Source organism: Oryzias melastigma, linkage group LG22, assembly GCF_002922805.2.
Source record: "Oryzias melastigma strain HK-1 linkage group LG22, ASM292280v2, whole genome shotgun sequence".
NCBI classification, from domain to species: domain Eukaryota; kingdom Metazoa; phylum Chordata; class Actinopteri; order Beloniformes; family Adrianichthyidae; genus Oryzias; species Oryzias melastigma.
The window spans coordinates 19,122,980-19,137,088 of record NC_050533.1 but is presented as its reverse complement, the minus strand read 5'-3'; the positions used below and the strand labels follow the sequence as shown (position 1 = coordinate 19,137,088).

The 14,109-nt window shown below is 38.5% G+C and overlaps 1 protein-coding gene across 1 annotated transcript in view; it reads left to right on the top strand.

The window, feature by feature from the left end:
- Window positions 1-9,113, top strand: part of LOC112145121 (serine palmitoyltransferase 2) — a 23,203-nt gene extending 14,090 nt beyond the window's left edge. The window contains exons 10-12 of the mRNA XM_024270178.2: window positions 2,183-2,318; window positions 2,456-2,585; window positions 6,893-9,113. Coding sequence (XP_024125946.1) covers window positions 2,183-2,318; window positions 2,456-2,585; window positions 6,893-7,015 — 389 coding nt within the window. The 3' untranslated portion in view covers window positions 7,016-9,113. The remainder of the gene's footprint in view (window positions 1-2,182; window positions 2,319-2,455; window positions 2,586-6,892) is intronic.
- The last annotated feature ends 4,996 nt before the right edge of the window (window positions 9,114-14,109 follow it).

Sequence of the window (14,109 nt, the reverse complement as noted above, 5' to 3'; positions counted from 1 at the left end):
GCAGATGGAATCTAAACCACAGACCTTAAATTAAACTAAGGACAATAAAATAGAGAGTAGGTATGAAAAGTTTTATAAAGTTAAAACAATTTAAATAATATATTAACAGTTTCCCCTAATTTTTTATGATTTTATTCTGTTTGGCTTCCCTTTTACCAGTTATAGCAGAATCATTTTCCTCTTAAATGTCATGCAATTATTCTTTTTCTTTAATAGTATTTATGAATGTATCGATGCATTTTCCTTCAAGGCTTCTCCTCCTCATGCAGTGTTTCTTTGTGTGGCGGGAGAAGCGTTTCGTGAGCTCGCTCTCCCAGCGTGTTTCGCCTCGTTTGATGTGAACGGCGCATTTCAGAGAAACGCAGTCAACCTCCCGCTCTCCTGTGGGAGAAGGAAATTACATTTCAGAGGAACTAAACTCGAGATCCCCCAGGTGTCTTAATGCTGAAACCCTCACACATTTTCACCGCAGAAATCTCTTGAATGGAACCGCCGTCTCCTGCTTCTTCTTTTATCCGAGAAACTCGCCTCAAAATAGTTTTCCTTCAAGAAAATTAAAATGGAAACTTGCATTGAAAGCATTCAAACATGACATGACAGCATTTAGCAACACTTTTATTCAGAATAACTTGGAGTTTACATATCATTTTAGTCCAACATGAGCCTATGCCGATTCATGCATGTTTTCTTAGTTGTTTTTTAGTTAATTTAATTACAAGATTCTGCATCAATTCATAAACATATGGAGAGAATATAGTATCATTTGGTTTGTGCATGCGCAATTCTTGATTTGGAACTCATACAATACATTTTGTGCTTACTCGCGATTGTGTTTTCACATGTACAAAAATTCCAAAATAAAAAAAACAAAATGTAGTTTGCACAGGCACAATTTACGATTGTACCAGCTTGAAACTAACTACACACACAAATATTTAAAAAGTATGCACCAATCACCTGCTATGAGAGAGCGCGAGGTTTAAGATAGTGGGAAAATGTCAAGTTTAACCAGATATTATTCCAGTCTAAGTTCAAATCAGCTGATAAGAAAACTCTGACCCAGCATTCTAGCAGCATTTAGACGCATCATTTACGTACAATTCTTGGAGATGTGAGAAGAGTCTCACATCAGGTTTGTGCGTTAATGCAGTTTTGTGTGTGTGTGTAACAGGTGATTTGTTTGTAATTAGTTTCAAGCTGTTGTAATTTAAAGGATAGCAGACTATTTCCTGGTAGAGAAAGTGAGCGACGAATTGATGTTGTTGTGTGCCTTTTTTTGACCGAATTTCACCACAAAATTAACCCATTAGCATCAATATTATGTCTATGCCAAATTTGGGGGATAAATGCCCGAGCTGCACTTTATATGAGCCTACATCAATATTATTATTTTTTTTTTCCCCCAATTTTTTTGTGACACTCTGACGAGGATGGCTCTAGGATGACATCATGAAGTGGGTGGTACCCTCAAGGAGCGAAAGGCGGAGCCTCAGAGATCAAGTCGTTTTACTTCCGGCTATGAAGAGTTTTGAAAAATAATTTGTTTCTTAGTGTTCCAAAGGTAATATGTGATCATTTATATGGATATAGTTTACTCTGAAACATTCAATAAAATGATGGTTGGCCCCTTTAAAGTTGGGTTTGTGTAAATTGTATTTTACAATTTATTTTTAATTTTGCAATTTTTGTACGTGTGAAAACAAAGTTGGAAGTACCAAAAGTTACACACAAATGTATTGTATGAGTTACAAATCAAGAACTACGCACACACAAATCGGATGAAACTATATTCTCTCCATATAAACCGATTGCTGGAGTTTCTTTTATTGTGTCTGTGTAATGAAAAACCAGCTTTTTCTGTTTGATTTTACTGTAAGGATTTTAGCTTTATAACTTCCACTTGGGTCCAGTTTGAAACCCTCATTTCATGAAATTTCTTTATAGTCGAGCATAATTGGTTTTTAGACTCTTAAGTTTAAAGAAAATTCTGTCCAATTATCACTTTGTGAATGTAAATCTAACGGATTCAAAAAATCTGCAGTGATTCTCAGAGCTAATTAAAGCGGCGTGGACAAACTTATGGCAGAATAGCATGTAGGTCAATCTACTTATTGATGAAGAAAAGACAAACTTGACTAATACTGTAATGGAGAGTTAATCTGACTGAACGTTTGCTCCACAGGCTGCAAACGTCTGCAGCAGCTGGCAGAAAACACCACCTACTTCCGCAGTAGGCTCAGAGAAATGGGCTTCATCATCTACGGTAACGACGACTCCCCCGTCATTCCCATGATGCTCTACATGCCCGCCAAGATAGGGTGAGCCTGATTCTGCGATTCCTGTTTGTATTGACACTTGTATTTTCTTTCATATTTTCTTTCATCTTTACCAAACAAATCCACTGTTTTGTTTGAAAGCAGCCTAAAGCAGTGCTTCCTCCTGCTGTCTCCATCAGAGCGTTTGGCAGGGAGATGCTGAAGAAGAACATCGGCGTGGTGGTCGTGGGTTTTCCTGCTACCAGCATCATCGAGTCGCGGGCGCGTTTCTGCATCTCTGCTGCTCATTCAAAAGAAATCCTCGACAAGGTGAGCAGCAGCTTCCACAGCCGGGCTGAGTCTTCAAGGGACAGAAGACATTAAACTTCCACTATTGTGGTGTGGAATTCAACCCTTCCTCTAGATCAGGGGTGTCAAACTCAATTGTACAGGGGGCCAAAATCCAAAACACACCCTAGGTTGCAGGCTCATCAGGATAAACATTTATTGAACATACTAAAACAAAATGTTTTAAACTTTAAAAATGTAACTGCGGACCGAACATTGGGACACAGCCGGTACTTGAACCCTAACCCAGTACCCCTAGCCTGTTCCACATCTGGTACCGCGTCCAGTTCAAGTTAGGGTTTGGATACCGGTGCTGTCCACGACCCGGTACCGGACCAAAACCGGTTTGCCACCCAGAGGTTGGAGACCCCTGATTTAATTGGAACAGCCAGTACGTCAAAAAAACAACAAGTTGGGACACCCAAAACAGCAATTTTTGACACGGAGGGGTCCTTAACCATGTGTTAAAATGTGACGACTTGGGAATGAGAACGTGTTGCAATATGTTACCAGCGCAAGATAACATTGAGCCGTTGATAACAAAATATGAAATGATCTGGTGACCTGGATTTAATCGTCTAGCGGGGCGGATCAGTTCCCCAGGCCTTGACTTTGACACGTGTGCACTATGGGGTGCTCTTATTTGGTAATTTAACCCCTCAATGCAATTATTTAATGCTAGCGTCAAGCAGGTAGGATTTAGATTCCCCTTCTAGCATTTTTAGTTTGGCCCAAATTAATCTCCCAATCTGTGCAGCCATTCAACCACTGGAGTTTATAAAGGTGTATCCAGAAGAAGTTTCACCTTTTTAATGAAGTTGGTCACCTTTACTGTGGGTTTTTGGGTTGTCTGGGAACGTGGAGTATCATAGAGAAGAGCGGTCCCATCTTAAGGGGAACATAGGTGTAACTTCTCATGTTGACACTTTGAGGGACGTTGTGAAAATGGAAAGTACGATTGTTGTGTGTGTTGCAAGTGTATCGTGAAGTATTTGTAAGGCTAATGCAAGTTACACACTTATGATGTATGATCAATACTGATCGTCCTTATGCCACACTCTAGCCGTTAGTAATTTGCGTGCACTGGCTCCTCACTGACCACATGCATAGGGTGTGCAGGTTATGTGTAAGACTGTCGGATTCCCGTTGGATGCCCACCTGAAGAGCAGAAAAGAGCTACTTGTGCTGTGGTGATGGTTTATGATGATAAATCTCTACAAGCTGCCTACATCTCTCCTACTTGAAGTCCCATTAGCTGCCAAGCATATAGGTATGTAAAATTTGCTCTCCCTTTGACCTATCCTCTGGGGGAGCGGTGAGCTGCAGACACAGCTGCTACCGGGAACCATTTTGTGGTTTTAACCCCCAATCCAAACCCTTCATGGTGAGTGTAAAGCAGGGAGGCATTGGGTCTCATTTTTAGAGTCTTTGGTATGACTCAGCCATGGATCTGAACTCCTAACCTTCTAGTCTCAGGGTGGACACTTCCCCACGAGGCCACTGAGGTTCTTACTTACCCTTGTGTGTTTAAGTGTTCTCTATGACCTGTTGCTCGCAAAATGCCCATAGGAAAAATGTTCATGAACACTTTTACTGTAAGGGCTTACTTAAAGCGGTGTACAACTGTGATATTACCTGAAAAAGCGCTAGTCGGACTCTTCATTACTGCCAATTAATGGGTTACATTGTGTGATGACAGAAGCTCCGCCCTAACTGGTTCATTCCATTTTTCTGTGTTTACAACCAACGGGGTACCAGTCGATCCTGCTTTACGGGTCAATTTTGTAATGGAAACACTCAAAGGTCCAGTCTGGACCGCTCAGGAAATGAGGCTTTAGATACCTCGTGCCCAGACAGCTCGAATCCACCTGTAAGAACAGTTGTGATTAAGGCCTAAAATGCTCGGTTGAAGAAATGACGGAGAATGACCTCAAACCTCTTGTTAGACAAATCTCGAAGTGACTTTGATGGAGTTTCCCTCAGATCCTTTATTTTTCAGGAAATTTTCAACCCTTTAAGTTCTTAATTGTTAACACAATCAACATAATTCCAGAGTAGATTTTCACTGGCGACGCCTCAGGTGTTAAAGGGTTAACCAACAAGACAACTAGTTTACAGCCTCTGCTGGTTACTTTGTACTAAATCACGAGCGTTCCACCCACATGAAAGCCCTTTACGGTTTCCTCAGGGCGTGCCGGCCGGACAGCTTGGCCACACATGTGTTGCAAACCTTCCTGATTCTTCAGATCATTTGAGTCAAATCTGCTTCATTTTTAGTCATTGTTGGAAGTCACATTTGGACAAAAAGGTGTAAGGACGACGGGGTTATCTGGCTGGGCTGCCAGGAGTCGAAACCCATCACCCAGAGGTTTATGGATCCGGCTTTTGTTGTCGTTTGGCTTTGAAGTTCTTCAAAGAGCGCTTCATCTTGAACTGCGTCTTTGTTTACAGTCAAACGCGTGTCATCCTAATTATGTTTGGACTGATTACTTCTTTCCCGCGTGCTGGCTGTGAAAATGAAATCTTTCTTTTTTTGCCGTCCAAATGAAAACGTCGACTCTGTCAGGTCTCCCCACCCCTGCTAGGTGTGTGGGCTCAGACGGAGTCAGCGAGAGCTGCAACATCTGAAGGCGTTCACCACTCTCCTTCATTTTCTTCCTCACAAGAAGCTGTGGGTGCGTTCTGTTGCTGTACGCTTTCATCTGTCACGACGACGGAACGTCTCTGTTAGCCCTCCTCTCGGCATCGCTCTATCCTCCTTTGAAGTGTCGTGTTCCCTTTGTTGTTTCTTTCATCCAGCCGTGAGCTTGACTCTTATTCCCATCGACACAAACACAATAACCCCTAAACCTCTCATTTTTGTCGCTCTTTTGTCCAACCTTCAAGTATCCAAACCTTAAAAAAATAAAAGCTTTAAATGGTCTTCATGAATGTCCTGAAGAATCGCACGAGCACAGTTGGAGAAAGCAGAAAGAAATGAAGTTCTTCAGTGGAAAAAAGTCATTTTCTCTTAGCATTTCTGTCCAAAGAAGTGAGATGAAAATCTCAGTCTGGAGTTTCAATCTTTTTTAAAGTTCTGCTGTACATGAGCTGAACTATTTTATTTAATCAACTATTCATGCTATGAATAATACTTCAAACCCCACTGCCAGTCTCATGTGTTGGTCAAATCTTTAGCTAAATTCAGGAGAAGTAAAGTTTGATGTTTTGTCATGTGTGCTGAAGTGATGTTGGGATTTGTGTGGTTCTTCTAACAAATGTAATCTTTGGTGTTGCTAACATTGGAAGCTGGACTGAGTGACCCCTCCCACTTTTTTTCAAACAGGAAGTACCTGCTGGCTCCACGAAGCCAAAATCCCATCGACTTCTTTTGAGAAATAAACGAATATTACTAAGTCGTTATATTTATCAGAAAGAGGAGGTGCCTCTTGTCACATGCAAGATGGCGCAAGAAAAAATCTTTAGCTGGATGTGGAAATTTCCTAAACCTTTAGAAACCCTTTCAAAAATAATACTTTAAAAACTTTTCAGAACTATGAACTTTTAAGCTTTTAAATGCAAATAAACTGTAACTGTCTAGTTGTTTAGTGTGCAAGATGAGCTTCAAATGGGGCAGAAAATGTTAATTGTTTTATTTCTTGTTCAAATTTGTATAACTACACCCGTTTACCTCCAGAGAAAAAGTCAGTGAAATGCAGTTGTTTTTCTCTGTAAATCAGCTGATCATCTAAGCAGTTACGGTATGTCAAAGGAAAGAAAGGTCGAAAGCTTAAAACGGGGGGTTCGGGGGTAAAAGGGAAGTATTTTTTTTATTATATTTTCCTGCAAAAATTAGCACTAAAAACTCCAGGTTGAGTTTTTTTCTTTTTTTTATTTAATTTAATTCAAGTTACCTTTATTAATCCCAAGAGAAATTCATTGTTTTTCAGTATGCAGTATAATAATGCATTATAGGCAACATGTAACTAAAGTTCTTACACAAAATCTAGTGTAGAAATAAAGTTTAAAACAGATATTTTACAGATGATAAAAATAAACTTTACCCTTAAAAGTTAAGGGAAACTTGAAGCTAAAAATGAATCAAAGAATGGGATGTCCACTAATTGTACTGGTCTGTCCACGATAATAATGTCAGACATTAGTGTTGGAGACCACAGCACATGACGAGCAACCACTGAGGATAGATAGATACATGTATTTTTTAATTAAATATATATTCTAATTGAAGGTTTCTAAAGTTTATTTATTCATCTTTTCACATTTCATTTTTCCCCTGAATCTTACCACAGGCGCTGAGTGCCATCAGTGAAGTAGGAGACCTTCTCCAGCTCAAGTACTCTCGTCGCCGGACGCAGCACGCGCCTTTAGCTCAGCTGTTTGATGAAAACATGTTTGAGGACATTGACGACTGAAGAACTTTTCGTTCAAGTGCTTTGGAACAGAAGAAAAAAAAATCCAGGTGAGGATCCATGACTCGTCTTCCACGAGGAGCCAAACGTGCTCACCTCTCGTATCGCAGGAAACAGGAAAAACATCTCCAGATTCTACTTCGCCTTACATGATAAACCTCTGAAAGCAGCACGAATGCTCGTCCTGTGTCTTCTGTTTTTACTAATCTGTCTAAAAAGAAAACACGTTTTTTTATTTTCATTTGAATGTTGTGCCTTTTGTTGATACACGTGTGAAGTGAGCGCCACTATTCCAAATGTTACTGAAGGTTGAAGCTGCTATGAGTGAAAAGTCTCATTTAAATCCATAATAATGCTAATAATTTAACCATACTCCTATATGTTGATTTATATGTATGTTTTCATACTTTTCATCTGCACTCCTCTATTTTGTGTTTGCTAAACTTAAGATTGAAGCTTAATGTAAAGGTGATTTAAAAATTCAAGAGGTTTTTGAAAGAAAAAGTAGGGATTTCTCTTTAAATCAAAATAGTTTTAGAGCTTGAAAATGACCAGCTCTAGAAAAACTATAAAACGACATTTCGACACCCAAGTCACCAGGTTCTGTGAAATCCAGAGCCGATGACGTCGGTATTTTAAGAAGTGAATGCTTTCCACCAAACTGTCAGCTGAATCTCCGCTCGAGACGGCGAGGAAGCTGGCAGGTGTGAGTGCGGCACGCTCTAACAGCTGCTTTCAGGTAATGATAAATCACACCTGATACCCCCCCACTCCCACACACACGCCTCATGTCTCATTATGAGTTTATTTGCACTGCGGCGCTGTCGACAGATGACGTTTGCTTAGAAAAATTGATGTCAAACAACAACAAAAAAAACGGAAACTTTTTTTAGGTTTCGTTTTCAACGTTTTTCGTATTTATTCATGACTTAAGTGTCTTTTTTTTTACACCAGAAGCAGCAGGATTTAGTTGGTTTCGTCACTGCCTCTGGATCAGCTTAACAAAGTGCCAAAGTGGAACGGTTTAATCAAACGTTAGCTCTCATTTCACCTCAGAGGCTTTTGTTGCACACTTTGTTGTAACCACTACTATGTTTTAGACGTGAATTCCAGTAGAAGTGCAGCTTAATGATGTTGAAAACTAGGTAAATGGATTTGGTGAAAACTTGTTTGACCTCGTTAGTCGGAGCGTTTTTGTTGGAGTTTTACGGGTACACCAACAGAAACCAGTATTCTGCCGTCACTTTACACCCATTATTCCACCGGTTTCTTCTTTTACACTTTCTTACATTCCCATAACGGTTGCGTATGCAGCCATAGGATGGAGGGGCAAGTAGGTTACCTGTGTCTAACTGTTAATACCTCGAAGGACGGAGCGCCATCTGTGTGCCGTGGCATTCATGACTTTTTTTTTTTTGTGGTGCGACTGAAGGGTGAGTGTTGTGCTGCACGCTTTATCTCCGCACTTCATGGTGTTTTATGTCCTTTCACGTTGGGCTTCATGTGTAATTTGTGCTGCTAGAATGACACTCCTCACTGAAGACGACGGTAGGAAAAAGCTGCGAGCACACGTGTGCGTTCTGACACTCTGGGCGGTAAACGCTGCATGAACACTGTGAGGACATGTCACTGATGCTGCTTTCCACTCATTTAGCTTCTCAAGTGTATGTTGATATCTTCAAAGTAATTCTACAGATTTGTTTGTTCAGTTTTGTGTCACTGAAAATCTGAAAACAGTGAAGCTTCAGATGTGATGTGTGATGTCTGAGAGCACTGTTGAAGTTCACGCTTCAGAATGTTGCTTTGACTACATAAAGCACCTTGTTTTTCTTTTTTTCTACTCATGTTGGGGGGAGGAAAGCAACATGTTCCAAGTCTGCATAGTAGTGCCTTTTTTAAAGCTAAAGATTTTCTAGAGAACTTAGTGACGGCGTCACATTCTGACATTTTTGACATCTTTTTGCCTTCATTAGTACACAAACGTAACGCAGACTGGCTGTGTTGTTCTGTTGCCACGCATTCCTCATACAAAGTGCACTATTTGCAGATACTGTTGTGAAATGTCAGCTGAATTCATGTTAATAAAACCATTAAAGTAAAAGTGTTGGGTGCTGTGTTGTTGAGTCTACATTAAATACACTTTTGATAATTCAATGGAGTGACTAATCAACAAGTAAACAAGAAGTCTTTTAAAATCCATTCACATTTTCGATTCATAAAGGTCAGCCCACTATTGTTTTTCCACATCAAAATAATCAGAAGGGAACATCATAAGAACATTCTATCACTCTGTATGACACGTGTTTCCACACATTGGACTGTAATGGTGGACTGTATATTTTGCTGCATCATGTGTGATTGAATTTGGTTGTTTTTACAATAAAGTAAAATAATGTCTCAGTCCAAATGGTATTTTCCAATATCAATTCTATTATCAATTTCTCATTTTGAAGCATGTTTTTTAATGATGTTGGTTAATTTGATTCTGCCTCAGAGAGATCGATCTGGTTGGATCGTAGGAATGAAAATTGATTCATTGATTAATTGTTCTACCCCAATATATACATACATAATAAATATTGGTAAAAAAAGAATAGTCAAAACCTTTGAAAAAGCTATAAGTGTTGCTACGATTGCTCTGAAATATCTAGATCACTGATGGGAAACATTCACTATATATACTTTATATAAGTCAAGAGTAATCAAGTCTAATTTTTTTAAAAACATTTTCTAATACTTTGTCTTTAAATCATGCTGATTAAAATTTGCTTCATTAGACAACATATGCAACATTTATTAACCCTATAGTATAATAATTAATAAACATTTCTAAGACTCCTATCTCATTCGGATGATCCAAACTTTCCCTAACAACTCATTGTATAGAACTTGGTCCATATTTTCTGTCCTGTAGTTCATCATCCTTCCACTAGGGGCAGTAGAAGGACTTTTCCTACACAAATGGCTGCTGACATGAAATCTTTTGGCGGAAAAAGTTTTAATTTTTCAAACTTTATGGGAAGAATACCTAATCTATTGTTGTTCTTTATATGTAAGAATGAAAAACTTGTTAATAAATATTTTTTTTGTTATGCAGTTTTACATGTAGAGAACTGTGTGGACTAAATATGAGACGGTGGGTAAATAAGGTGCTTTTTTTCCTGAACTTAAACATTGTGAGCAAAAACAGACAAAATCACCAAACTTATAATTGATACTATTTATATCTCATGAGAGAAGATATTGAAAATTTGCTGTGGATTTCTTAAAAATGTTAATTAAAAAAAGATTTTTTTTGTCAATGCATTGATATAGTAGGCTTTACAGGGTTAAGACACAAGAGACAAAGATTATTACATTTAATTTTAAAAATGGTTGGATTTCACAATCCCGTCAGATCCTGTGGAGTAATGGCCATCAAGACCTTGAAACTGACTCTAAATTTAAATAAAGTACAGCAAAAACTGGTGTAAACTGCTCCTACTGTCTGAAGTCAAGTAGTCTGACCTGAGGTGAACCGCAGTCGTCTGAACAAGTTGTAATAAGAGTTCAAATCTCAAAGTGATTGAAAGAAATGTCTGTGGGTTTCAAGGACTGGAAAAGGAAAGCCGAGTCCACATCAGCTCTGCAGGCGCCGTCTCCAGAAGCTCTAAATAATATTATATAACTTAATGACATCCGTGCCTTCATAAGCACAGTCCAAGAATGTTTGGAGGAGTCAGCATTTGCTGTTTTTAGCTGGCGCAGAAATGTGGCGGCTATTTCGCTGGAATATATTGTATTTTAAGCTTCACTTGGATCACAACGGATCACAAAAGAGATTTGTTTAGCCATCTTTCACAAGACCTTTAAAAAAAAGAAAATTGATTTCACATTTTTATTAAAATAAATTATTTGTTTACGTTTGAAGGTACAGAGGAGCAAATGCAAATTTAGTTTGGTTGAGCTGCAAAAACTGACTTAAAATTGTTTAATCTTACATTGTGTTCTGGTCCAAATGAACCCATTTTTACACTTTGATCGGGTCGATTTTGACCCTAACACAATAATGGGGTTAAATGTGTTGTAATTTACTTGTCGAGTAAAAACTACAATAATTCAACTTCAAATAAATCCTTCTCCTCTGTCACTGATGGAACGAAAGAAAAAGTATTTTTTTCCTTATCTACTTTGTGCGGAAGAAGATCACAGTCAAAAGTTGAATTTTTTTTACACATATGCGCAAAACTTTATTGAAATTTTAGAAATGTCAAATAACAAAATTTTGCTATTGCATTTTCCCATTAAATCATAATTATGTGATTGAACACAAATGCGATGAGTCATTTAAAAACAATACTTTGATTTACAGCGGATCCATTCAAGTTTCTTTATGTGGATCCAACAATTACGCATGAGAACTTGATGAGCTGTGTGACGTTGTGGGACTCCTTGTGGCGCTCGCTGTGCTAAGTGTGGTATCCAGTTGTGGCTAACGTGACTCATTTATTTTAATATATGTGTTTCCATTGCCTTATAAACCACCACCTCTGAGCGGATAAACTTTTTACGATAATTGCGAGTTTTACAAAATTGACGTCTTTGCATCATTTATTTTCACTAATCTAATTTGTGCAATTTCATAGTCAATGGAAACACAGCTGTAAAGAAAATAAAGTAATTTTGAAGTGTAGAAATGTCCCTTCAGAAATGTTAATATAGTTTAAATTACAATATAGTAATCATCACAGTATTTTGGTCAAAAAGGGGAAAATAAAGTTTTATGGATTCATTAAAGAGGCTGAATAATTCAATACTTTTTAATTTGATTTTATTAAACTAACTTTAAAAAAACTTAAATTAAGAATTCAAAAACATAAAAATTAAAACAAGTTTTCTAAAAAACGAAAGGAAACTTGTGATGTTGCACTATTTTAATAATTAATTTGGGCAGCCAAATTGCCTCTGCGGGTTATAGGTCGGCAGCGAGTTGCCATAAGTGCACGACTGTGACTGTAAAGCATTGTGGGAATTCAAGGAAGGTTGAAAAGCGCTATAAGCATACGCCATTAATTGTGAACACTTTTGTTTGTAAGCATTTGAAACTGATTGTAGGGAACAATCAGAAATGACCTAAACGTGGTGAGACTAAAAACTCAGTTACTGAAAATGAAAAAAAAAAAGCTTGTTGTTGACAGAGTGCTGTTCCTGAACTTCATAAAAAGTTAAAAATAATGAAAATGCAGCTTTAAAATGAAGCTACAGAAATGATTGTTAAGAAGATTTCAATCTTCTGTTGCAAACATGCAACAAACAACTTTAGCTCTAAAATTACCTCAATGTACAATCTACTTAAAAGCAAAAGCATAAGTGATTTTTTTTTCATAACTAGAAACTAATTCATACATTAAGGGGTTAAGAGTTTGGGGTAGAATTACAAACGGTCGCCTGCTTTTGGACTTAGAGCTTCAAGAAGAACTATGTGCAGATGTGTCCAGGATTTGGACTTGAACCATCAGAATCTTGTGCCAAGAAACTCTTGAATCAGACGTGTCAGAGACGTTGAGCTCTGAGAATCTTGATTTTTATCCACAAATAAAACTACTTTGACATTTTGTTCAGAAATTAAATTCCCAAAGTCTCAAGGAAGAGAGGAAAAGCACAGAATCCTAGCAGCTTAAGGTCCAGAGTAAAGTTGTATCTTGAGGCACGTTGTAATCACCTTCCAAACAGGAAGTAGCTGCTGGTCCCAAGAGGCCAAACTCCCATAGACGTCTATAGAGAAATAAACAGCTATGACTCAGTCATTCTATGTCAGAATCTTGTTCTGATGCCTTTTTTAAAAACAATTTCTTGATTATTCAATTTTTTTCTTTATTGTAAGTTATTGAAGTTATAAGCTGACCAATCGGAGACCTCAATAAAACACATGAAATGTTCAAAATGTTTGAAGGATTCTCCAAAGCCTGTTTTCAAGTGGCAGGGGTGTGGCCTTCCAACAGGCTCACTCCTGATTGGCGACAGTAGTTCCTTTAAAAACACGACTTAGACCAACTCGGGCCAATCACTGTTGACTGGTTTCAAAATGGCGTATCAGGAAGCCACGGTGACGATTTCGCAAACGCCGGAGGTAAAGCATTAGGTGTGTTCGAGATCATGCAGAAGGATGCAGCGCACCTGGATAATGGTGCATGCTGGGTAGTTTTTGCTCTGACGCCACATGTAAAAATCATTAAAAAAAACAAAAACACACAAATATTGTGAAAAAGGGGCGGGTTCAAGGCGTCTACCTAGGTGAGAGCGACTGGAAATCTGCCGCTGCGCTGACTGCAAGCGGCCTTGATGACTACAAAACAATGCATTTTTGGAAACTGACAGCTTTTGTAGTTGGACGTGATGCTGATCAGAAAAGGCGTTAAATGAAGTAAATCTGTGTATTTCGTACTTCTTTCTGGAAATATTTTAGAATAGAATATCCAAGTGGTGGCGTCCATATCATGAAAAAATGGCGACTTTTGGTTGGAACCGGACGTTGGCTATTTTCTATGGGTGATGTCACACTCACTCAGTCCAGTTCTCTTGTACAGTCGAAAGCTTTGAGCTCCTCACTAAATTTAAAGATAAAAATAGGCTGAAATTAGTCGCGACCTTTTGCTTTCCCAAAATAACTAAGCAAACCAAAGACGGTGGAGAAGTTTTGATCTTCTTTAGATTAGAAGACATTCTTGGTACTCTGTGAGAAGCATTTGCAGGTGTTCAAATAACAGCTAAAGTATATTAAGAATATGTCGGGGCAAGCCTTAACCCCTTAAGCGCTGACCCATGCCTATTGGGAGAAGGGGGTCACATCTATTCTCACCACACTTGAAACTCAACACCACAGTGATCCATGAGAACGTCCTCACCCCCCCCTTCTATAGTTCCCATACAACTGTAGAAAAGAAAGAATACAATTCCCTACTTCATTCCTCATAATGCTCGTCTTCATTTCAGTGAGAGATTTGTGTAACTCTTTGGATACCAAGTTAACCCATGTTAAGATTTCATTAAAAAAACACAGAGCCTGCGTTTTTGAGTGGGTGCCCAACTGTTTTCACAGCTGCAGCATATAAGGTCCA